Source organism: Grammomys surdaster, unplaced genomic scaffold (genome assembly GCF_004785775.1).
Source record: "Grammomys surdaster isolate TR1022 unplaced genomic scaffold, NIH_TR_1.0 144, whole genome shotgun sequence".
NCBI classification, from domain to species: Eukaryota; Metazoa; Chordata; class Mammalia; order Rodentia; family Muridae; genus Grammomys; species Grammomys surdaster.
Genome location: NW_021604602.1, coordinates 442,358 through 468,248, shown reverse-complemented (window position 1 = coordinate 468,248; position 25,891 = coordinate 442,358). Strand labels below are relative to the sequence as shown.

Here is a 25,891-nt window from a genome sequence, read left to right as displayed (position 1 = left end):
AAAAATAAGTTTAGTGCCGGGCAGTGGTGGCGCACGCCTTTAAATCCCAGCACTTGGGAGGCAGAGGCAGGCGGATTTCTGAGTTCGAGGCCAGCCTGGTCTACAGAGTGAGTTCCTGGACAGCCAGGGCTACACAGAGAAACCCTGTCTCGGGAAAACAAAACAAAACAGAAATGGTGAATGTGTTCTACAATCTGCTGCCGTGGTCTTTACCCATGTCTGCAAATACACCAAACCCATGGAACCGAATGCTCTAAATGGGAGACAGACCGTCAACCGCATCTCCGTGAAGCTTTAAATACAGTGAAGTTTAAAATACAAGGATTTCCCAGATTCCACTCTGTGGGCTCGGGAACACTGTCAGCCTCTACTTGAGCAAGCATCAACCTTGCCTTAGTGTGACTAGGCCCCGGGTTTCCAATCCTGGCCTCCCCACTCACTTCTAGGGACTGTGGGAAAATCATATACCTGTCTAAATAGAAGGATCAGAGACAGAACCTCCCTCAGAGCGCTATCGAGGAGGCGGGGTGCCCAACCCTGTCAAGGGCTGTGTGACCCTGTTTCTGCCACTTCACCAGCTTGACTGACTGAACTCCTTGTGGCACCACCCACCTGTGTTCCATCATTAGCAAAGCTCTCAGGAAGCAGCTGTCTCCTCTGAATTCTGAAGGAGCCTTACTCGGGGACAGGGGGCGTGGCTTCAAGCAGCTGCCTAGGTTACCCCCACTTCTGCCTTTGTTGACCTTTGTTGATCATCTCCCACTAGTAATGTCCATGTGGGTGACTCTGGTCACAGTTACCCATGCAGGTCATAGGCTTGCAGCCGAGTGTCTTTGTGGATTTGGACTGTGCCTAGCTAGCATTGGGGAGAATCAGTTAAGTAAGATGCACATGAACCTTCAAGATGGCTGGGGTCCAGAGGAAAGAACAACATTCTTGCAGGCAACCTGCTGCTTGGCGCCCCAGGGCACAAAGAGGAGCTTCGTTCCCACAGAGATGAGAACATAAGGCCTTCGCTGCTGAGTCTGCATGCGAGGTGTTCCCGCCATGGACTAATCTGAACATATATGGTCCCACGGGAAAAGTGTGGCCCCCACATGTGAGCCTTTTCCCGGCCGTCTGCTCTAGCGACCTCAGAGCACCACAGACCACTGAGCCTACCTTCCCTTCAGTTAGTTATTCTTCATAGAAACATTTAGAACTATCCCAGAGCGGTGTGTGGTAGCTCAGTGCCTCAATTTGGGTCCATTTCCCAGGCAGGTAGGAAAAGTGTAAAGTGGTCCAGGGGGATGATGATCCAGGAGGAAGATGATGATGGAGAGGAGGCCAGACAAGTTCCCGGAGGCAAGCTGTGTCCCGTTCTGAGAATCCACAATATGACTTAGGGAACCTTACTTGTCCCTCTTTGTGCTACCGCCTGGACTCCTAGAAGGACAGGCCTCAGTGGCTTTGCTGGTTCCTCAGTGTCAGTGCCCAGAGCTGGGAAATAGGTACAGACAGCAACCAAACCTGTTGTTCTGGGGTTCTGGGGTCCTGGGACCAGCCAGTGTGCACCCTTCTCTCTCTTCAACTGTGGGTTATGGATATAGCTTCCCATATAGGACCAGCCCTGGGACTTCAGTAAGTCACTCAGGCTGAGCCTTGGCTTTGTCACCTTTGAAATGGGGACATGGAGAGTATTGGAGAGACTAACTCAGGAAGCCACCTGCAGTAGTCGGTGCTCTGTAGGGGAAGCTGTTGTCATGAAGGTTTCCAAGTCACTCTTGTAAACCTGTCAGCTCAGAGAAAAGAAAAGCTGGTTCCACAATCCAGCAGGCTCATTTGTATTCAGTTCGGCAGATAAGCCGAGTTAGGGGGGAGAGGGGGAATACCATCCCTAAAGATCTGAAGCATGGCGATTTTATCGTCTGTCCATCACCAAGGATAGCATAAGGCTCCATCCTCCAGAGAGGACTCTACACTGAAGATGACAATGACAGTCTCTAAAGTACTTGTAGTTCACTGGCATAGAATGTTCTATAAACCGCAAACCAGAGGATGCTTCCAGGAAGGACCTGGGGATAAGAAAACAGGAGAGTTTCAACAAGTGATTGGTTGTGTGCGGTGAGTGCTGCTGAGGGAGCCTGGACAGAAGATTGGCTCCGAGTTTGATGGGTTGTATCCCTCTCGGTATTGACAACTTCCTTCCTGGCCTCCAGTCTGCCGGCGATGAGCCCGTGTTGTCTCAATTACTTTCTTGGCAGCAGCGGTGAATGGCCCGTCAACCAGGGAGCTGGCCAGTCAGCCTCAATTAGGCTACCCGAGGCCTAACTGATGTTGTCAGAGCCCCCCAATAAACCGATAAGATCAGAGATGTGAGCCAAAGCCGTTTAAAGGCTCATGACAGAAAGGGAAAGTGGAGTGAGGAACTGCCATATGACAGACAGCCTCCCTAAGCTTTCCCCTCCCCCAGTGTCCCGGGATAAAGTTTGCAGCGTGGGTTACAAAGGTTGCTCTGGTGAGCTCACTCCACCCCCATTACCCCTGAAGACAGCTATGCGCATGTATGGAGTGTCGGACAGCTATGTGCGTGTATCGGTGTGTAGCTCAACAAGGAGAGGAAACGGGACAGTGACCTGCAGAACTTGCTCGGCCCTGTTCACCCTCTCACTCTGAGGCCTTTTCCAGAGAGGTTGGCCAGAGGCTGACCGCTGGACTGAGAGCACAGTGATGGGTGTAAGCACTGACCCTCCATCCTGAGCCCTCACAGGACACTCTGTGTGCGTTAAAGTGCAAAAAGGGCTTCGCAGGGTGGGTCAAGCACTTGCTGCTTAAGAAGACCTGAGTTTTGATACTAGATAGCTAAAACCTGCGTTAAAAATACAGGTGCTGTAATCCCAGTGCCCCTCCCCAGGCAAAGTAGGAACAGAGACAGGAGGATACTTCAGAGTTTCTTGGCCAGTCAGTATAGCCAAATCAGTGAATCCCAGGTCCAATGAGAGATCCTGTCTCAAAACAAAACAAACAGAAAATCAGGTGTAGAAGCTGGACCTGCTCGGGCACACCTTCAGCCCCAGTGCTTGGGAGGCAGAGACAGACAGAGCTCTGAGTTCAAAGACAGCCTGGTTTACGTAACGAGTTCTAGGTCAGCCAAGCCAACTTGGTGAGACACGGCCACAAAGATAAATACATAAGTAAATAAACAAAAATAAATAAATAAAAATGTACAAATAAGGTGGTGCCTGAGAGAGGGAGACACCTGACATCAACCTCTGACTTCCACACACACCACAGACATGAAATGCAGGCTGTGGGTGTCAGGAAACAGCTCCCTAACTAGGTCCTCAGATGCTGCAGGTCCCGGGGATGTAAGTAGTTTTAGGGTTCATCGGGACATCTTTGCATGGTCAGACACAGGTGAAATAGTATCGTCTAAGAGGTTTCTCAGGTTGACATGTTACATAGCCGCTCTGTAGAACAGCCTGTGTAGATGCAGAGTCCCTGGCTATGAGGGGTTCACTGTTCGTTTTTTCTGATGGCTGGGGTGTGTGCTCTGAGTTAGTCAGGGGTACGCTAAGTCAGGAGGTTTGATGGCGTTCATGCAGCATGCAGACAGCCTTCCTGGGGCTCTTGGCCTCCCTTTATGAGATGGAATAGTAGAAACTGCAGGCTTATGGCTCGGGGCACATTGGAGTTGTGCACCTGTATTCTTTTATGCAGGTTTCAGCTATCAAGAGCCTTCTGATGCTCTCCTAACAAAGTGGTAAGAGAGGTGCCTACATGATAGGCCCGTGGTTGGGGTACATTGAGTCAATACTCATGAGTAAGACTTTCGGGTGGTGTCCGCACATGGTAAGCACTACATATGTTTCAGTCAAATACAGGTTTTGCACATTAGGTGTCCCCAAGAGGTGGCTTTTGGCAACAACAAATAGCACCAGGCAGTCAGTAGCATCAGGCTTGCGAGAGCGGGGAAGGTGGTAGGTCAGACTTCTCAGAGCTTTGTGCTCATCCACCGCTTCTTTCCAGGTCAAGCTGGTTAGCATCGATGCAGCAGAAATAGCAGACGGCAACCCTTCGCTGGTTCTCGGGCTGATATGGAACATCATTCTCTTCTTCCAGGTAAGCCTGGACACTCGAGCGTCATCCTGAGCGTTCTAATCACAGGACAGCATGCTCACATCAAGGGACACTATGAGACTTCATTTCCATGATTCATGTTCCTCTGCTTTCTGATGAGACCCGGGAAGTGAAGACTGAGGCTCATTATTTAGTGACTAAGGCGATCCGCTAGGGGAAGGTTTGCAGAGGCTTTGGTGCTGATGTTGTCCAGAGGCACAGGCACTGTTTGGAGCTGTGGATCTCTTTCCGAGTCAGCCGTGAACTTGAGCCTCAGTTCCCACCTCTATAAGTGCCGGAGTGGTCACAAGATATGCCGTGGGTGAGGGCTTCACCCACTGCGCCAGGTCTTACACAGGACTCGGTCACTGTGTAACCTGGCTTCCTGAGGGATGCTGGGAACATCAGGAAAGGTGTTGAACGCCTTAAATAGACCTCAGAGCTTCCTTCACCCCTCTGGTAGGTGTCTGTTGAGTTTCTTTAGTATCGCAGATGTTAGGGAGACGGAATTCTCTCTTCTTGGGGGGAATCACAAAGACACATGGATTCCATATTACTGTAGGGTATAGGTCACAATTAGGGTATGAGCAGGTCTTTGTAAGAGCTCTAATAGGGGACAATTTGATCACAAATGTGTGAACAGATGAAGAAAACCATAACTAAGGTAGTGACCTGAGCTGGGTTTTGAAGGATGGATAATAGTATGCTTCTCAGATTTAGTATGCATACGGATTTCATGGGTGCTAAAATGCCGCCTGAATCTAGGTGGTTCTGGGACAGGCCTGGGCTTCTGCATCTCTCACATGTACCCTGTGGTAATAGCTCAATGCTGGAGGAAAGGGACAGTCAGCCCGCTGGCCCAGAATGAGCCTAGGAAACTTGATAGGAGCATGGTGCATTCTGGGAGTGCCAGGAACAGATACGGATAGTCTTGTGCCGAGGCTTGCTGTGTGCCTAGGCTGATGAGAACTACAGAATCTCGGGAAAAGCTTCTTGTATACTGAGAACCAAGTCTATATCAGCCAGACTCTCCCAGGGTCTTGTGGCAGGTCAGAGGGAATCACTGGCCAGAAGTCCCTGTGGGTCACTGGGGTCTGATATGCCTTTTTCTCTCTAGATAAAGGAGCTCACAGGGCACCTCAGCAGGAGTTCTCCATCTTCCAGCTTGTCACCTGGCTCCGGGGGCACGGACTCCGACTCTTCCTACCCACCCACCCCCACCACAGAGAGGAGTGTGGCAGTGGCAGTGAAAGACCAGAGGAAGGCCATCAAGACCCTGCTGTCATGGGTGCAGAGGAAAACCAGGAAGTAAGCTGTAGTCTTCCCCTCCCCAACCTAAGTCCGGCTTTAGATGCACTGATGTCCACCATGGGCGTACCACACCCTACAAAGCCATCTCCAGGCCTGGGGATTAGTACACATGGATCTGGGTGAGCAAGATAGATCAAATTCCATCTGCTAAGGTACCAGATGTCTATGAGCCCTATGCTTCACACAAACCATCAGAACAGGAATGTGATGTGCTCTTCCAGTTTGTATGTGGTGTGTGTCTATGAGTGTGTGTCGCATGCGCATGCTTGCACCTGCAGAGGCGAGAGCAAGCATCAGGCATCTTCCTTCATTGCTCTCTATCTTATTTTCACAAGACAGAGCTGCTCACTGAATCAAAAGCTTGCCATTTCAGCTAGGCTGGCCAGCAAGCTTCTGGCACCCTCCAGTCTTTGCTCCACAATGATAGGCTTACTTACACACACAGGCAAGCCATGCCTGGCTTTTTGTGGGGGTGCTGGGGTTTCAAATTCAGGTCCTCTTACCAGTTCCTAAGCCCACTTATAGCAGTCTCCTGCCAGGCCTTTTACTGGCCGATCCAGGGCCTTAGTCAGAGATGTCAGGCTAGTGTAGAAGAAACCACACCTACTCGGGGACACTGCAGCACTTCTGTGTACAGCCTAGGGGGGTAGTTGCTGGTGTCTCACTTTTCTGTCTAAGCATCCTCTATTAAATGGTGACACCATTCGCTGCCTTCCAAGACAGTTGTGACACAATCGTGGAGAGCTGCTTGCACCTCACCTAAAAGCCACTTAATACATTTCTTCACACCTCCCCCAGAAAGAGGAGATGGAACAGAGGCTAGACCTTTTTGGGGGGGAGGTGATGGAAGAAGTTGAATGTGAATGATTAGACTAGATTAGACTAGATTACAGTGGAAAAAGCAGGAAAGGTTTAAGAATAAATCAAGTGGGACTTGGGAACCAAGGGTCTGACTTGCATTTTTGGATAATATATACCCCCTGCTCCATTTGGAAAAGTCTCAGGGCAGACTTCATGGTGGTTAGGGCCAGGAGGTCTCTGAACAGCAGAATAGGGAACAGCACCCAGGCCCCTCAGGCCTCCTTTTTGGGTCCTTTACTAACCTGGGTTGTTGCTGTCCCTTCTTCTCATCAGGTATGGTGTGGCAGTCCAAGACTTTGCAGGCAGCTGGAGGAGTGGGTTGGCTTTCCTGGCTGTCATCAAAGCTATCGACCCCAGCCTCGTAGACATGAAGCAGGCTCTAGAAGATTCCACCCGGGAAAATCTGGAGAAGGCCTTCAGCATTGCACATGATGTCCTGCATATCCCCAGGCTCCTGGAGCCGGAAGGTACGGTGACTCTCCCTCTCTATCCTTTTAACCGTTATTACAAATATACCACCTGCTCTTCCAGGTAGGAAACTAAGAAGATTAAAATAAAGGTCTAGTGAGGAAAAAAAATTCTATTTCCTATGCTATAGTCTTTCTTTGTGCATCTAATTCCTACGTAACTGACATCATTTGGTATATGTATAACTTTGTCTCTTTTTCACTTGTCGTAGATAATATCAATGTCTGGCTAGCATATTTCTATAATCTTCTGGCTATATTTATTTATATTGGCTGCAGAACAGTCCACCTGTAGGCATACTAAATTTATCTGGCTTCCCCATGCTTGAGCCATTGAGGTTATGTCAGAAATGATCAGGTCAGGGGTTGGAGGTGTAGCTCCGTGGCAAGTGTGAGACCCTGGGTTAGATCCCTAATTCTGTAGGTGGAAGGAAGGAGGGGGGTCGGGGGAGGAAGAAGGAGGCCAAGAGAGAAAAGGGGGAGGAAGAGAATGTCATACACAACACGACCATAAACATCTTACCTACTCAGCATGCTTTGATATCAGCTCCCACTTGCAGAATGACAAAGTTGGGGGGGTACATAATGTAGTATTAATTATCTATTAATAAATCCCGCTGGCAGGTTCGCTACCCACTTCGATGCTTAACGTCCCTAAATGAAAGACACACACACAGTCTTTATATTTATAGCTCAGTAGCTGGACCACTGCCTAACCTCCACGCGGTTAATCCTGAGTTACGACTTACTAATTCTATGTTCTGTCTTGGCTGCTCTGTGCCCAGAGGGCTGCCCAACTGGGCCATGCTCTCCTGACTCCTTCACAAGGCGGCCATGCCTCTCTCTCTCCTACACTCTCCTCAGGCATGGTGTGTCTTGTCTCCTCCATATACTCTTACCAGCATGTCCGATCTTCTTCTTCCCCTCCTAGTCCCAAGTCAAGTCCTGCCTCTGTCTGCCCTGCCCAGCTATTGGTTGGCATCTTTATTACCAATCAGAACCAACTGGGGGCAGGTTCCCAGAAGCTACTTACAAGTAGCTACACGTTAAGATGTGTAACTCTGTTCTGTCTGTCACGTTGTTTTCCACACTGGGATGTCTAGTTTGGGACCCCTCAATGTCACGGTCACCAGATGTACTCATGGAACTAGCCATGAGCTGATTAATTTCAGTGAAGGGATCCAAAGAGGAAGAGGGGCACAGTCCTGAGTTCCCCATCCCAGATCCTCTGCCCAGCATTAGATACTCAGTGGCATAGTCCAGCTTTAGCCAAAGGTGTTGCTCCCTCTCAGAGTCTAAACTTCTTCCAGGGGAAAAGAAAAAGGAAAACCTTTGCTGAGGTGTGTGTCCCTTCCTCGTCAATGCCCAGTGGTACTGAGGAAAAAGCATGTGTCTTTGCTAATGCCTTTGTCTCTCTCAACAGACATCATGGTGGACATGCCGGACGAACAGTCCATTGTGACTTACGTGGCCCAGTTTCTAGAGCGCTTTCCAGAGTTGGAGCCTGTACGTTTGTTTCCCTTCCTTTCAATTCACAAACCGGACATTTTTCCTGGGGACTCAAGGGACAGACACAACAGCCGGGGCTCTGGCTGGGGTTCTGGCTGGGACTGTGTGGTTCTATGTGGTTGATGGTAACAATGTGACCTCATGTTGCTTGCTTGTCCTATTTCAATTTCTAAACCGTCTGTGACACAGTTCACCAAGGTCGCAAGTGGAACAGAAAGCCAGTCACATCTCACACTGACCTCTTCCCAGACTGACTCGATTAAGACAACAGTGTTCACCTGTCACCCAGGTGTCACTCTTTAGATACCCAGTGACATAGTCCAGCAAGTCACCAAATCTTATAGGAGGCTCAAAATTATAAAAGACACTGACCAACCATTTGTAACCAGCATGCTTGTGGGGTATGAGTATCTCTGTGTGTGTGTGTGTGTGTGTGTGTGTGTATGTGTGTGTGTGTGTCCATGTATATGTGTATGTGTCTATGTCCATTTGTGTGTGTATGTCTGTGTCCATCTCTGAGTGTGTCCATGTGTATATGTGTATATATGTATGTGTCCGTGTATTGTCTCTGTGTGTGTCTATGTTCATTTGTGTGTGTGTGTCCCCATGTCTATCTCTGTGCATGTCCATGTGTATATGTGTATATATGTGTCCATGTGTGTCTCTGTGTGTCTGTGTGTGTGTGTTATATTGTTAGGTTTTTTGTTTTTTGTTTGTTTTTTACCATTTTGAGACAGGATCTCATGTTATAGCCACAGCTGGTCTTGAACATACAGCAGTCCCCCTGCATCAGTATCCTCACTCTGGTAATACAATATGTGCCACTATACTCTGATCACACTTTTACCTTTATAATACCAGATTACACCTGAAGCTAGGTTTTAGGCATGGATGGAAGTTGTTATGGTTTCACTGAACACACACACACACATACACACACATATCCACACACAACCCTAAGATGGGAGTTGCTTATTCTGATCAATTCAGGAACCTAGAGACATGTTAGTGCTAGTTCATCACTGCATCACATCCTGATGCAGAATGACTTCAGATGCTGAGGATGAAGTCAGTCCTCTCTGTCAGTACTGATGGAGGCCCACCCCCTGCAACCCTAGTGACTTGCTCTCTGTCTCTCAGACCTGCCTTGCCTCTTGTACTGAAGACGGCCCTTCCTGAGTAGAATCACAAGGGTCTGATAAGAGTTGGTTATGTAGCTTGATCATGACCCTTCTGGCATCAGGCTTTCACCGTGAGCCACATGGCCAGTAAGAATGTGCTGGACCTTCCTTACCTCAGGCAGGCTAGCTCCCCCACCAGCAGTGTGAAGCAGCTTAGCCACTGTTCACTGAAGTACACTGAATACTCCATTCAGTCTGTTGTTATCTCTTTGAAAAAAACTACCATATTTCATATTTTTATTTATCTGGTACTTCTGCATCTCAGCAGAACAGGACCCTTGTGACTGTTGTCATCCCTAGGGAAACTCTTGTTAAAGTGGCTTTTATGTTTGGGTTTGGAGTAGGGGATGGAAGTTGTACTTGAAGGCAAAACCGGTGGTTTTATGTTGTCTTGTGTTTCTCTGCAGGAAGATTTTGTGAATCCAGACAAAGAAGCACCCATCGAGTCTACCTTTGTCCGAATCAAAGAAAGCCCCTCTGAGCAGGAGAGCCGAGTCCTCCTCCTCAGTGAGAATGGAGAGCGGGCTTACACTATCAACCATGAAACCAGCCACCCGCCGCCTGACAAGGTCTTTGTCTGTGACCAGCTTGAGAGCCCGAAGGGCTTCTGTCTGGGTAGCGTGCCCAGCTACAAACTGTCAGACAGTTCCACAGACTTTATGCACCAGATTATTGACCAAGTCCTCCAGGGAAGCACTGGGAAGACTGTAACCAACACAGAGCCCGCCCCAGAGTCGTCCATTTTGTCAACCAGAAAGGATGGCAGGAGGTCCAACTCTTTGCCCGTCAAGAAAACCGTCCACTTTGAGGCCGACTTGCACAAGGATGCTTCGTGTAGCAAGGACCCTTTCTACAGCTCTGACTTCCGCTCCGAGGGGAGGCCCAAGGTGGCCAAGGTCCTGCCAAAGAAGGATGGCCATATCTCATTGGCTGAGGTTTCCAAGGAAAAGAAGCCAGAGCAGGAAGCCAGGCTAGTGCTGGAAGCTGCCTCAGACAAGGCCCCTGAAGACACTGTGGATGACATGGATGCTGTGCTCCAAGATGCTCAGCCTTCCCAGGATTCCTCATTCTGTAACGGCACTGTAGAGAGTCCATCCAGTCAAGGTGAGAAAGGCCCTTCTCCACTATCTCCTGGAGATCGTACTATCCTGGCCAACTCCACTGAGCTCAAGGTCCAGCTGCTGACCGTGGAGCCTATGGACAAAAACGACTCCTTTGAATGTATCCCACTGAAGGCTTCCAAGTTTAACAGGGACCTAGTAGATTTCGCCTCCACCAGCCAGGCTTTTGGTGAGGATCCTTCGTCCCACGAGAAGACACCCGGGGAGGAAGAGGGTTCTGAGAATCACACTGAGAAACCAGAGAAAAGGAAATCGAAGTCTCCCCATGCAGAAACAGAGTCTGCCGAATCCAAATTGGAGCCTCAGAAGCTGGAGCCTCCTCCCAAGGATCCAGAACAAGAAAACCAAGGTCACGCTTTGCCCCCGGAAACACCTACAGACAAAAAGCCCGAAGTGTATGAAAAGGCCAAGAGAAAGTCCACTCGTCATCACAGTGAGGAAGAAGGAGAGGCAGAAGGCAGCCTCTCCGCGGTCGGCGGAGAAATACCGTCCAACCCTCCAAGTACCAGCGTCAGCCTGGAAACCCTCAGGAGTCACAGCGAAGAAGGTTTGGATTTCAAACCTTCGCCGCCTCTCTCGAAGATCTCTGTCATCCCCCACGACCTGTTCTACTACCCGCACTACGAGGTGCCCCTGGCAGCAGTGCTGGAGGCTTACTCGGAAGGTGGGGAGGATTTGAAAAGCGAAGATGCAGATCTAGAGCATCCAGAGGAGAGCTATCTGCAGGACTCCAGGGGGGAGGAGGATGACGAGGATGAGGAGGAGGCACACAGCTCCCAAAGTAGCTGCAGCTTCTCCTTGCCTGTTGACAACAGCTATCCCAGAGTCAGTGACCATGTCTCCCATGCCGACGGGAGTTCTGAGGGACCCACACCAGCCTCGGTACCTGGTTCTCCACCCTCCCACGAGGACCACCAGCCAAAGGAAGCCAAAGAGAATGGCCCTGTGGAAAGCCAGCAGGTACTCGAGGTTTGGGAACTCAGAGCTTCTCCCTCTGTAAGCCTTCCCTTAGGCATAGAATTTAATGTCCTTACAGGAGGCTTCAGCAAGTATTGAGTTGATACCCGGAAGGGAGTCCCTCCTAAAATTTTGCACCCGGGTGCCCCACTGATCTTATTCCAGTCCAGGCCCTACTCAAAGGGCTTCTAAGAGGACAAGTGTGATTGTGTGTGAGGGGCCAGCAGGGTAAGGAATGATCATTTAAAAGCAGCCATTAATAGTGAACTACCAGATCATCTTCTGTAGCTACCTGGGAAACGGGGGCAAACTCCCATTGGACTCCAGCTTGATTCTTAGAAACCTTGGCTGGGTCAGGCCCTGTTCTTCCGTTCCTGGGATTTGCTATGGATCGTGTAGGCAGGAGAGGGAAACACTCATTCTAGGCTCAAGCAGCTGAGCACATGCTTGTCAGCCAATTGTGTCTTCTCTGTGTCTAGCCAGTGGCTCAAGGCGGGTATAAGAGGAACTGGTACACAGAGCCCTGCTCTGATGCCCTGGGGAACAGGCAAGATCTTTCAACAAAGAACTACCTTGCAGCCCAGGGAATCCTGGAGAGGGTGTCAAAGCCCTACTGGTGCAGAGACGGTTGAGAGGGGAGGGACCTGGGCTCAGCTCCAGCAGGTCATTTGCCTGTCAACTCAGCAACATGGGTCTCGACCCTTTTAGGGTCACAGGTCCGATATCCATATTACTGTTCATAGCAGTAGCAAAAGTACAGTTATAAAGTAACAACAAGATGATTTTTATGGTAATACCACCACATAAAGAATGGTATTAAAGAACCACTACATTAGGAACATTGAGAGTCACCAGTTCAGCCCTTTGGAAGAAGCATCCTGACCAATATCATCAGCAAATGTAGGAACAGGGAGACACGCCAACTTCTCCTACAGTGGACACAGAGAGTGTGGCATCAGATGTGGAGACGGCCCTGCAAAGGGTTCCGCAGAGGGAGATTCCTCAGACCCAGAGAGGCTGTGGGAGAGCCCCCCAGTGGAGGATGTTCCTGAGTGCCAGAATCAGGCTGGGAATAGAACCAGCTTATTCCAGATCAGCTCTGTCACTGTTTTTTTGTTTGGTTGGTTTTTGTTTTGTTTTGTTTTGTTTTTTGGGTTTTTTTTGTGTTTTTGTTTTTTGGGGTTTTTTTTTTTTGCCTCTTCCTGGATGTTAGACCTCTCATCCCCTCCTGAGTTCAGTCCTGAGCAGCCCACAGAGGGGTGACCCTAAAGCCCAAGTCTCACCTCACTTCCCCCATACTCCAGCCTCCTTAGCATGGCCTCAGACACTCCTTCCTCTCCCACCTGACTGTCCATCCCTCCCAGCCTCCCTCCAGCAAAGGTGGCTTCTCTGGCTTCTAGATACCCATGCTCTTGTTGGTCCTTCCCCACCTAGAATTTGACATGTGGTCGTTCACCCTTCAAAGCTCTGCGTCGAGGTCACCTCCTCCCGGCTCCTGCCCTAGCAGAGGCCTTTCTGCCTCAGTGCAGGCCAACCAGACTCTGGCAGTTCTTTCCCATGTCCATGGGGTTTGTTTTTCCATCCCAAGAGTAGTAAGCGGGCTTCTGTGTATTCATCCTTGGACCCTAGAGACCAGCGTGGTGGCTGGTAGTGTCTTCCAAATGCAGGGGACCAAGTGCGTATTGCTTTGGGAAGGAAACAAGAAGATAAAAGGGGAGAAACATGGGTGAGCTCCTGAGTGGAACTGGAAGGGCTAGGAAAGACTTTACACTCCATGGGCTTCAGGCGAGGGAGCTTGGGGAGCCTTCGGTGATGCTTAGGATTGAGATAGCATCCTGCCTTCAGCAGCTCTCGCTCACTGTGGTTCTGTTTGCCAATCCGGGACAATGGGGAAGAGTTCTGAGTCCTCAGCCACGAGTGGCTATTTGGGACAGGGCAGGGAGCAGTGTGCTCAAGGGTCGTAGGTCACATGGAGAAGAAGGCTGACGGCTCCAGAGGTGCCAGAGACACACCTGACTACTTGCCCTGTTGCTGAGAGCCACCTCCCCTACACAATTCTTCACACCTGATGTGGGTTGCCAATTCCTCCCCGCGGTGCCTCCTGTGGGAAACTGGCAGAAACCAGCAGCGATGGGCATAGACATCATCGAGATCAGATCTAATGTTTTAGCTGAAGGTATGGAGGACAACTGGAATGATTCTCCAGATTGCCAGGGGGCGAAAAGCTATGTGGGAGGAGTAGGTGGCTGAGAGTGTCCAGGCTCCCGTCCTTGGGCAGGCAACCTATGGAGACACAGTCTGACCCTTCATTCTCTTGTTTTGTTGGTTATGACAGGCTCTGATGTACCCCAGGCTAGCCTCAAGTTCACTAAGAAGCCAAGAATGACCTTCAATATCTGATCATCTTCTTTTCTAAGTACCAATATATCAGGCTTAGGCAGTGCTGGGGATCGAACCTAGGGCTGCTTTCATGCTAGTCAAGCCCTCTATTAACAGAGCCACATGCTCAGTGCCTGACCTTTCATGCCAGGAGTTGCCAAAATCAGATCGAGCCCCTGCATTGTGGAGAGCGTTAGGTGGACAGCTAGGGGTGGTTGGGGCAGCCCTGGGTAGGAATCGTGTGGTCAGTTAGATTTGGAATCTCATCCTACCTCACATCTTACTGGTGGACAGCGGGGAGTATGGGGGACAGGGGTAGGAGCAGATCAAGCTACCTTCCCCAGCTCTGAGCATAGTCTTCCTATAACCCAGAGGCAGGAACATTGACACAACTTGCATATGGCCCTGACCCCAGGGCCTTTGCCTGTCTTCTGCTCCGTACCCCATGTTCTATTTGATCCCCAAGTGTACCCCCTGCTTCATCCTGGGGCTGAGTAAAGCCCTCGGTGTGGAGAACCCCGAGTCTGTTTCCTACCTGTTCCTCCTTTCAAAAAGGAAAAGTAAGGCTATCCGAGTAAGCAAAGACTAGAAAATGGCAAGTTTGTATTGTTCTGACCATTAAAAAAAATAATAAAATAAAAATCCTCTTTTCATTTCCCCTTTAGGAAAGGTCTCTTTGCTCAGCCATGAAGGACAATGGTCTCCTATGGCTAAGAGCACTTTCAGTTCCTGCTTGGAGCTTTGTTCTGGGTAGCTGACCTGGCTTCCAAATTCCTTGACAGGCCCTTGTTGAGCGGGTTCTCCCTGCTGGTCCCACACTTGAGATTTCAGTGGGGGCGTTGCCGATGGCTATCGGGTACTCTGTGGTACAGCGACTAGCTCTTTCCCTCTCCGGTAAATACTAGAGATGTAGCCTTGTGGTCCCTTCCAGCAAAGGCACAGTGTCAGTGTGCCCCCCCCCATCCCCTATAGACTGCATTTGCCTGTGTGCATCCCTTTCCAGACCCATCTTTGTACCTAGCCACCTGGTTCCAGGTACAAAGATTTGTTCCTGTTGAGGTATCTGGGTATTGAAAATTCAGCCATTGCCTGTTGTAAGAGGCCACCTCCTCCTCCTCCTCCTCCTTCTTCTCCTTCTTTTTTTTTTTTTTTTTTTTTTTTTGGTTTTTTGAGTCAGGGTTTCTCTGTGTAGCCCTGGCTGTCTTGGAACTCACTCTGCAGACCAGGCTGGCCTCGAACTCAGAAATCCACCTGCCTCTGCCTCCCAAGTGCTGGGATTAAAGGCGTGCGCCACCACCGCCCAGCAAGAGGCCTCCTTCTAAGGAACCCTGTGCCACAGAGAGAAGAGAGTGATGGTGGTTGCACCCATTTGACAGCCGGGAAAGTGAGGCTCAAAGATGGACAGTCGGTGGCTCAAGGTTAAGTAGGTGACTCAGGCAGGATTATGTATCAAACCTCCCTGTTTCCAAAACTCTCGCTGTCTTTGCCCCCATCCAGTCACAGCACAAGGAGTGGGAAGTAGAGAAGGCTTCTTCCCTGGGGCATTGAGGCTGGAAGGGATTCGTAAGATGGGCAGAATTGGAAGGGACACTGGCCAGATTGGAGTAGGACCTAGGCAGTGATGACTTGTATTTTGGCTATTTTGTATTCTAGTCCCAAGAACCCTCAAACCCGGAACTGCCCACAAATCCATTAGAAGAAAAGTTAACGGAAGCCTCAACTAGCAGTAAAAAGAAGGAAAAAAGGAAACACGTGGACCACGTAGAAAGCTCATTATTTATAGCCCCTGGGACGGTCCGCTCCTCAGACGACCTTGAAGAAAACCCCTGTGAACACAAGGTCCCTTCCAGGTATGTTACTAAGGTCTTCTCACTTTTGAAACAGAAGCGGGGGCTTGCTCTCTAGGGGTGAGTGAGCACCTTGGATAGACAGTGTACATCAGCAGAGGGGCAAGCAAAGCCCCAGCTGTGGAGATCATCTAAGGACAGACAAGGAAATGTCCATGGGCATGAGGTGTGGTTGGCTAAGCCTACGCAGAGCCTGGTCACTAGTCACAGAACAGGTAGTGGTTACCTGCCAGCTTCTGCTTCCAGCCTCGATCAGGCACAGTAGACCTAGTTAGCACAATGGAATTCTACAGCCCCTCTCCAGTGTAAGCAGGCAGCACTGAGGTGAGCTCATTTATGTGAGGGGGGTCTTAGAGCCTGCTGGCCCCAGGTAAACCGAGCTTCCAGGAGGTTGACACCTGGCTCAAGTTAGGGTTTTACTGCTGTGAACAGACACCATGACCAAGGCAACTCTTAGAAGGACAACATTTAATTGGGGCTGGCTTACCGGTTCAACAGTTCAGTCCATTATCATCAAGGCAGGAAGATGGCAGCATCCAGGCAGGCATGGTGCAGGAGGAGCTGAGAGTTCTACATCTTCATCTGAAGGCTGCTAGCAGAACACTGACTTCCAGGAAGCTAGGATGAGGGTCTTAAAGCCCACACCCACAGTGACACACCTATTCCAACAAGGCCACACCTTCTAATAGTGCCACTCTCTGGGCCAAGCATATACAAACCATCACAAGTACCAATAGATAGGACTATTCTCTGGGTACCTGTCTCCTCTAGATGTTTTTCTGGTCGTGACTTAGTTGGGTTTCCTACATAGCTGTCTACTGGCCTAGGCAGAGAGGCTGGGGAGGCCACAGGACCCACGCACACCACTGGCCTTGGCCTTCTAGCCTCAGTTGGGTTTATACTTTGCTTTATGCTCCTTCAAACTGGAGAGCTGTCCCTCTACATCCAACACTGTCCTCTCCATCACTTCAGCTCAGCCTCTGGCAGAGAGGGTTAGGGGTTAAGGGGGAAGGAGAGGGAAGAAGGGAAGACTCCATCACACCTCCTTCAAGCACGCATCTTGGATTTCCCGTGCATTTTATTTTTTTATTTTTTACTTAATGTGTATGAGTATACTGTCACTCTCTTCAGACACACCAGAAGAGAGCATTATAGCCCATTACAGATGGTTGTGAGCTACCATGCAGTTGCTGGGAATTGAACTCAGGACCTCTGGAAGAGCAGTCAACCACTGAGCCATCTCTCTACCCTTCCCATGGCTTATTTTGGATACATTCTTGTACGGTAGCATGATTCTTTTTTTTTTTTTCTTCATAAAACAGTCGTTTCTTTCTTTTAAGATTTTTGGTAGTTTTGGGGCTTGAACTCACAACTTCATACATGCTAGGCAGGTAAGCTAGGCTACCAGCCAGAGCTTTTAACTTTTTTATTTTGAGGATGCGTCTTACCAAGTTGCCTAGGCTGGCTTTGAACTCACTTCATAGCCAATCAAAGGCAAGGTGTGGAGTTGATTCCATCATTTAGCACGGCCCTGGCTTGGAGGGGGGCATTCCGTTCTTTGGGTATGAAATGCATGATTGACTGTGCTTCCCCTGTCTTCTAGAGGTCAAGAAATGGGTCCTCAGCCCCTGGTAGCTGGGAGAGGGAGGGTCAGGTTCACAACCCTTTAGAAGGTTCATACTGATGATACAATGTACCACACGCCCACCTAAGAGGAAGCCTGCTACAAGGAAAGAGACAGAGAGGTTATTCCCTCCCACCAGGGATGTGCTTCTGAGTTAGGAAATATTACTTACACATAAGGGCAAGAAGGGGGCTCTGCAGCTCCCAGCATTGTACCATGGGGCATCAGGTCACTTTGGCCACTACTGAGCTCAAGGCCCCAGGGTCCCTTTTGACTCTGAGATTACATTTTGTTCATTCCTGTGCCGTGTTCCCAATATAATGTAGCGAAACCTAGATTGAGAGATACTGAGGTTGCCTTTCAGGGACTTTCTGAGAATATGTACTTAGGCCAAGTGCCAGGCTCCTGGAGGCCATGGAGTGAGCTTGCTTGAAGGAAATTGAGATGACACTGTGTCAAGGTGCATGGCACCCACCAGATACCTAGTTCTGCTAGGCTTGCTGCCTAGGCCCCAGGGCCTTTCTGAAGCAAGCGGGTGACCCATTCTCCAGGGGAAGACAACTTCAGTTTCCTAGTAGCGTTGGCAAGCTCCCAGCCAGGAGCCACAGTTGATGGCTCAGGATTCTTCTGCCTCCACCTTGGGGTTGTCAGCTCTGCTCAAAAGACAGGAGTACAATCCATGTTAGCCTCAAAGATTTTGGGCCTAAAATCAGTCTCCTGACGTATGAAAGGAAAAATGGTGGTATCCCCTAGAGCTAGACTGTAATGGCATATCGAGGACCACCAGAGAGGAAGGCCAGCCTCCAGGCCTTGGGCCCAGGCCTGCCTGGGGACTGCAGGTGAACCCTAAAACCTCCAGATGCTTGGATATAAAACCCCAAATCTTGGCCCAAACCCTCAGAGGTTTAGAAATACCTAGCTGCTTTCTATTAAAAAAAACCCTGTGGCCACAGCTGGCTGTGTGTTTCAACAAGACGGACTTGTAAGTGGAAAGTGTCCCTTGGTCTAAAGCCGTGACTATGCTTAACCCAGCTGTGGAAGGCCCCAGACCGAAGTGACTCGGGTGACTGTGACTGGACCAGTCGTGCCTTGGGTGGTGCCCATTCACAACGTGCCTTTGCTTTGCAGGAATAGTCACAGCGACTCCAGCATTTACATTCGGCGACACACTAATAGGTCTTTGGAATTGGTTAGTACGTGAATTTCTTCTTCCCTACGGCCCCTGCTGATCGGTACCTTCCCTTCCCTTTCCCCCTCCCAGCCCTGGGCTTTGAGATTACTGGCCTGCACCAACCTTAACTTTGGGATAGAAGACAGACACACTTGAAATCATGTTAAGCGCGGTCCAGTTGGATGCCCAGTTGGAGCAAGAGAGGGTGTGAATAAAACATTGATTTCAAAGCCCAAAGGACTCTTTGTGAAAACAAACAAACAAACAAACAAACAAAAATCAAATCCAAGACATCCCCCTGTCCCCTAATCCTGGACCCACATCCAGGAAGATCAAAGTCAGAGCAAGGGGACCCGCTCACTAGAGGACTCCCTGTGACATCTGCAAGTGCTGCGAACTGCAGAGGTCCTTACTCCAGATCCAGGCTAGGGGGTGGGTGGGCCTCGTCCCAGTCACCCTTGGGTGGGGAGGTCAGGGGAGGAGGCAGAGATATCTACTGTTTAGCAATTTGATTTTTGAAACTAGATGTCTGCAGTATCGAGAGAAATGGAGAAATGTGGCGTGGTCAGCTTTGTAAGCTTAAAATCACCTTGTTTTCTGTTTCAGAGATTTCATCTTTACTAATTGGGTTACGGGGTTTTGTTTATAAATTTCACTGTAGGACCATTTTAGCTATGTTCAATTGAGGAACGCAGCCGATCTGGATGACAGGAGAAACAGAGTGTTAAACAGGTTGGTGACTTCATTCCATGAGTTTGTGGGATTTACATATATTTATATATATATATTTATATTTTAAAATATGCTTTTATATATTTATATTTTATTACCTATTTATTGTATGTTTATTTTCTCTCTATAAATATTATATATAAATATAAACATACATATATTTTTATATACTTAAATATATTATTTAAAAAATATATGTTTATTTTAATACATATTTATGTGTGTATATGTATGTATGTATATCCTAGCTCACAGGGGCCATTATTTTTCAGCTATGGTTTATTGAGCATGCTGTTAATAATTCGGGGAAAATACCAGAAAAATAGCTATTCCAAATGAAGTGAATGTAAATGAAGGAGGGAAAAGTTAGAGGTTCCTGAATCTGGGCATAGCTCAGAATGTGTATGTGACAAGCTGGGTCTGTGTTCTGAGTCTGTGGCTGTGTCTGAATACTTTAGGGGCAGAAGGCAGTTGCCAGAGGTAGAGCTGTATGCATCCCACCTGACTCTCTATCCCTTCTATCCCCACTGCAGGTACAATTCTCAGAAGCTCACTGAGCTGATTTTACAGTTTTACGGCATCAGAGCAGACATGAAGAGGGAATACAAACATGCCAGGCTGTCTATGAAAGTATTCCTTACCGGTGGAGAACTAAATTGTCTAGTTGATAGTTCTCAAGTTACAGTAGTAAACTGGTCCACTTAGAACCTGAGAGACCGGAACAGAATTTCTCTAGTTCTGAGGCTAACCCTGTTAAAGTCACTTGATCTTATTGTCCCACTTCTGCGGGTTTGCACGGGTTTGGTAGCCTCTGGCCAATGCCTGGGAGCAGGGGCTTTATAGACTTCCACTCTTCTGTGTCCTAAAAACAAATACAAGCAGGATCCCTGCTTCCTTCCCCGGGCCTAAAATGGAAATGCTAATTTCAGTTTTCTGCCAAAGGGAGTTCGAAGCCAGGGAGAGAATGTTTTTAACTTTGATTGGGTAGAACACTGGCAATGAGAACTTGACACGTTCAGGAGTGTTTCCTACCTCCAGTAACAAACAGAGTTTATATTTTTTTTTCTCTGCAAGCTAGGGAAATTGTGCCCTGTGTCTGATATTCAGCCATAAATCACTCCATTGCGGATGTCATAGCCCACCCATATACCCCACGGCCTATGAGATGAAAATGGCCCCGGGCAGCTCATACTTAAGGTTTCTGTGTATCAGTTCCCCCACCCACCCCTTCCTACCTTTCATTTGAGTTTTACCACCACCTATACTGTCCAGCTAGCACCCCGTTCATTACCTGCCAGGCAAAAGCGACCTGTCTCGTTGAACATTCCCTCCCATCACATAAAAGGTAACTCTGACCCAAATCAAAGCTGGCAGTTCTTCTGAAGGCAGCCTGTCAGAGACAAAACTTGGGGGTGACTTGACTTGTTTCTTTCTGGTAGCTTCTTTGAAATTATCAGCTGAACTCCCTTTAGTAACTGAGGCATAGGTGACGGCTGTCCCTGGAGACCTGGTTCAGCTCTATCATAAAGTAATTAATTATGTGGCCTGTGACAACTGCTGCCCCATGACTATCACTGTGGCTGTCTGTGAAATGGCTGGCACAGCTCCTTCTGTTAGGTAGGGGGGGAATGGAGATGGCTGGGGTCTGTGTGCGTGCTCCAAGGCCTGTCCCCCCCCACCTCCCAGAACACACACACACAAATGGGGACCTCCCTGATGTATCATGGGAGCCTCTATCTGCAGGTGGGTGGTGGGGTTGAGGTTTGGGATGGTCCTCCATCATAGGGACCCCGCCCGTAACCATCCTGTCCTTTTCTTTCCCTCTGCAGGACCGGCACCAACTCCTCTGGAGAAGCCATGCCCCTGGGGAGCCAGAGCCCACCCAACGACTCTCTGACGCAGTTTGTACAGCAGCCCGACGTGATATATTTCATTCTCTTCCTCTGGCTCCTGGTTTACTGCCTACTGCTCTTCCCCCAGCTTGATGTCAGCCGGCTCTGAAACACGTGTCTGGAGAATAAAAAGACAGGACCCTGGCCAGGGCGGAGTCTTTCTACTGCATCTTACTGTCTGTTCAGGGTTGAGCCACCTGTGCAGAGATGGAAGACCTCGGAGGGAGCGCAGGCCCTACCCCCCTGTTGCTGTCTGGTTCAGTCTTTGCTTACCTTTCCTCTGATTCTCTAAGACCCGAGAGCATGCTTCCCTCTCAGATTGTGTGCTCCCAGCTCAGGTTTGAGGCTGGATCTGTGGACAGGGTTCCTCCTTATGTGCCTTGTTTGGTCAGATGCGAGTCCTTACTTATATGTACCCCAAACCTGGGTCTTAGCATGTACACATGCAGGTTCCTAAGGTCCTGGAGGAGCTTGAGTTACTTCCTTTTTATCTCAGGGGAGGGTCTGCCTGACTCCGAGAAAGAACGGAGTCCATGGTGGGAAGAAAGGTACTGTTTGCCTCCAAGTGTGACTGTTTGAGTGAAGGGCCTAGTCCTCCATAACCTGCCCCAGCCTGATTATCCGTTGCTGGGGGAGTTAAACAGCACATAACCTGCCCATCCACCAGAAATTACACGTGGACATTCGCAGACTCCAAAAAAGAGGGTGCTCTGATAGGTTTGTTGTGAGCTACTGCCCATTCGTCTTTTGCCTTGGTGTTCTTGGAGAGCTGCGTTTTTAATTCACTTTTTAAAATTGATTGTATTGAGGTACAGCTGTAGTTTGCAACCCATCCCATCAGTAGGACCTCCTATCAGATGAAAGCCAAAAGAGGGTTTGCATGGAAAGCTAGGCTCTGCCTGACTGGGGTAGCCCTGACCCCCCCCCTTCCTCTGCTGTGTTTTGGGTAGGGAGCCTGAACTCCCTGCCAGGCTGCATGAGGTGCCCCCGGGGGGCTGGAAGTGGCCAGGCCAGAATGAGTTCCCACAAATGGTGGCGCTGGGAGGGTTTCTGCAGGTTTCTGGGCTCAGGATGTATGTGTTTTGTGGTCGGCCATTGACAGAGGTCTTGAAAAGGCTTTCTGGAAAGAACCAGGGTGTAGTCTGAGGCAGGCAGCTTACAGAAAGAGAAAGGTTTCTTTCCTCTCCAGTATAGCTGAACTCAGAGAGGCAGAACAGGCTGACCAAGGTCACGCAGCCCACCAGCAACAGACTGGTCACTAGTCGCCAGGACACTTGGCCCCCAGGCAGGAACTATTGCTTTTTCTTTGTAGAAAACTTCCAGCCTGGTACACAAATGTCCTCACTCAAACAAAGCCATCCTTTTTTTAGACCTTTTCTTAACCTCCAAGCTTAGCCTGGGCTCCTTCTAGAATGCTCTTGACAGCTGTAAAGGCTTATGTGTTGGTTACTACTCTTGTTGCTGTGACAAAACAACTGAGAAAAAAACTTAAGAAAGGAGGGGGTTGGGGCCTCACAGCTCCGGGATATAATCCATCATAAAGGAGGAGTCATGAGGTGTCTAGTCATGTTGTATCGGGAGGTGGGGGGTGGGAGGGGAGAGGGAGAGAATGTTAGTTCAGGTTGGGACCCCCAGTCCAGGGGATGGTGCTGCCCACATTCAGGGCAAGCCTCAGAGTCACTTCCAGAGGTGTGTTTCCATGGATACTAAATGCAGTCAAATTGTCAGTGGAGATGGAGCATCATGTATTGTGTTTGACATGAGCTCTGTTCTTAGTCCAGGAGTCCTTCTCCTTAAGCAAGCCAAGGACTCACTGTTTTTTAAAAAGCACAACTCAAATGATTACATAGTACATTTGAGTCGTGACCATCAAAAACCCGGCTTCTCAACCATTTTGATTGGCGTCTGCCTCCACCTCCCCAAAAAAGACTTGAGGCTTTCTAAGGAGAGAGCGGTTGGGAGCTTGGAACACTTCCAGGTTGAAGGCCCGAAGCTCCAAAGAAAGTGAACTACTTAATGAGCTCTCTGGTCCCATTGGAAGTTCAAAAGTACAGATGACAAAGGTTTTACGTGTGATGTTTTATGACCTCGCATACTGCACGGTCTTTGCCCAGATGAGGTACCAAAGAGGAGCTGACCCAGATGTGAATCGTTTATTTTATGGGTCTAGACCTTGTCCGAAAGTCTGTGCATGCTGCCTCTCTCGCCTCCGCTGGCTTAGAACACCCTTTAAAACTTCTACAGGCAAGATGCCCAGGGATCATTTGGCCCAAGCTGGCAGGAAGTTGACTAGTTTAAAGGGAAAGAGTAATCTCACTTGAGTGTAGAGGTATACAGAAGGGAAAGCTGCCGGGCAAGCCATCAGTGGCTTGACATCTTTAAAAAATTAATTTTTAAAGAATGTGTGGTGTGTGTGTGTGTGTGTGTGTGTGTGTGTGTGTGTGTGTGTGTGTGTACGAGTGCAGGGGAGGCCCTAAGAAGGCATCAGATCCCCTCTGTGGGTATGAAGAACTGAATCAGAGTTCACTGTAAGAGCGTCGTGTGCACTTAACTACTGAGTCATGTCTCCAGCTTAGTTAGCATCTGTTAAATTAGAAAGCCCTGTAGGTTTGAAATGAGGACAGCTGCCCCTGGGGCTCACTTGTCAAAGTCCCGTTCAGCTGACTCTTCTACTATTCTCTTCTGTGTCTTTAGAACGCTGTGTTTGCAGGTCACAGCTCAGGGTGGTGTTCTTTCTCCTTCCTTTCAAGTTTTGCCAGCTGCGCCCATGGAACACTTAGCTCCCCGAAATCCTTGCAAGACGTCGTCTGTGTGCTCACATGGTTTTTTGCCCTGCTGTACTGACCATCCCAGCCCTGACTCTCATGCAGGGAACATCTCCTCCACACTAGCATGTGCCAGACAGCAGACAAAGCTCTCTACCAGCTCATGTCTGGAGTTTAGGCAGAATTTCCTCCTAAAAGCCTTGGCTTTCCCTAGCTGTTGATGACAGAGCCCGGGGGCTACTGGTCAGGTGTGACTTTGGAGAGGTGTGCTCTGGCACACTCTCTGACCCAGGCCGGATGTTTCTTCACTGCTGGGCTCAGCCCAGATCCGGCAGGCAATGCCTTAGATGTGAGTTCCCCTCTCACCAGTACCATACAGGGGTTGTAGTTAGATCACATAACCGATGCATCCCTCCTTAGTGTCTTGGGCATGTGGGGAACTGTACTTCTGAGCTAAGAAGCGGGCTGTGGTCAAACATCTTTGCTTGTTGGTATCTCCTTCCTTTCTTCCCTCCTTTCTTCCTCTTCCCTCTATCCGCACCCCCTTCCCCTTCTGTCCACTCTTCACCAACTTCTCGAGAAATGGAGTGTGAGAAATAAATATAAATAGCTTTAGTTTTTTGGTTTTTTTTCATGACCTAAAATATCTGTCTCCTGCCCTACTATGTGGCTGGGCATAGATCCAGAGGTGGACATGGAGTCCTTGCTGCTGCTTCCCAGTGACATACTTAAGATTCCGATGCCATTCCTGCCCCCATGCCTTTAATGTGAGACAAGGGCTCTTCGTATCCCTGGTGACATCTCCAGTCTCCTTTTTCTTGGTGGCCTGACCTGAGGGTTTTCTGTCCTTGCTGTGGTACCTGTGCTGGGTCCTAACGGGAAATTCCTTAAATTCTCTTGCAATTACTTTAGGCCTCCCTGGTTCATCTTCTGATGTCTCTTAAATCCCTCATCTGTCTTTTCTTCCGAGGGGATTTAGTCCATCTTCTCTTTCCAACGTGAGTGTTTTATTTTTTAGCTTCTAAAACTTCCTCCTTGTTCTCTGAGTTTTGCTGCGTAGCCTCTTGTTCTTGGTTCAGGAGTGTGTCTTCTTTGTGGCTGATGCAGGGGTTGGGGGTGTCGCCTGCCCTCAGATGTGCTTTTGGGTCCTCTCAGTTCCATTTTTCTCCACTGGGCTGGGTCTCCATCTCTCAAATTGTGCATAGATCCATCTACTCATGTTTCAAGGTGATGCACCCAGGAGCTGCCAGGATGGATGTTCTGACAACCATCTGCTAAGGTTCTGTCCAGTGTTGCCCAGTAGGCTGGCTTAGCTCTAGGAGCCCGCCATGTCAGAGGTTAAATGTTTCTTTTGGGGCTTATTCCATTTCCTTACAGAGCTTCCTACCACTTCTCTCCCTGGAAAAGAGGGATACCCCCAGGGCCAAGATTAGCCCATGCAATACACTTGTACAATACTAGTAATGGTCCCCCTCTGGGCAGAAGCCACCCACCGTCCATATTTGGTTGGATTGGCAGAGGACAGCTATTTTCTCTATCTCTGAACACAGTCCTCAGCTAAGACAAAGCTTGGGTTTTAACCCCCAAATGCTCCCTTGGCCAGGTGGCTTAGGGCTGAGCACAAACAATAGGATGGGTTAAATACCCCTAAGGACGGTGTTCTGCCCTTGAAGCAGGCAGTCTCAGGAATCACCGTGTGACCATCTGAAGCTGCTCCTGCCACGCTTAGTCTTCTGTCCCCGAGCTGTGCTTCTCTAGTTCTCTATGAATAGGAGGCAAAGCCCGTCATCTGCCTGCATGGGAGGGCAGGAGGCCCAAGAATCAACGCTGTATCTCACCTTAGAGTCACCATCCCAACTCACACGCTTTTCTTGGGTGCCAAAGTGGACGGCTCCTCAGTGCTGCCCCCTGCAGGCACATGGTGGGAGGACCCTTCCCTGCTTTTTTTTTTTTTTTTTTTTTTTTTTTTTTTTTTT

General features: G+C 49.2%; 1 protein-coding gene across 1 annotated transcript in view; it reads left to right on the top strand.

Annotated features, from left to right (window-relative positions):
- Window positions 1–21,310, top strand: part of Clmn (calmin) — a 100,325-nt gene extending 79,015 nt beyond the window's left edge. Inside the window, exons 6-15 of the mRNA XM_028764432.1 lie at window positions 4,009–4,101; window positions 5,216–5,406; window positions 6,544–6,737; window positions 8,161–8,243; window positions 9,835–11,508; window positions 15,538–15,734; window positions 18,484–18,544; window positions 19,188–19,258; window positions 19,792–19,884; window positions 21,088–21,310. Of these exons, the coding sequence (XP_028620265.1) occupies window positions 4,009–4,101; window positions 5,216–5,406; window positions 6,544–6,737; window positions 8,161–8,243; window positions 9,835–11,508; window positions 15,538–15,734; window positions 18,484–18,544; window positions 19,188–19,258; window positions 19,792–19,884; window positions 21,088–21,259 (2,829 nt within the window). The 3' untranslated portion in view covers window positions 21,260–21,310. The remainder of the gene's footprint in view (window positions 1–4,008; window positions 4,102–5,215; window positions 5,407–6,543; window positions 6,738–8,160; window positions 8,244–9,834; window positions 11,509–15,537; window positions 15,735–18,483; window positions 18,545–19,187; window positions 19,259–19,791; window positions 19,885–21,087) is intronic.
- Window positions 21,311–25,891: the final 4,581 nt, after the last annotated feature.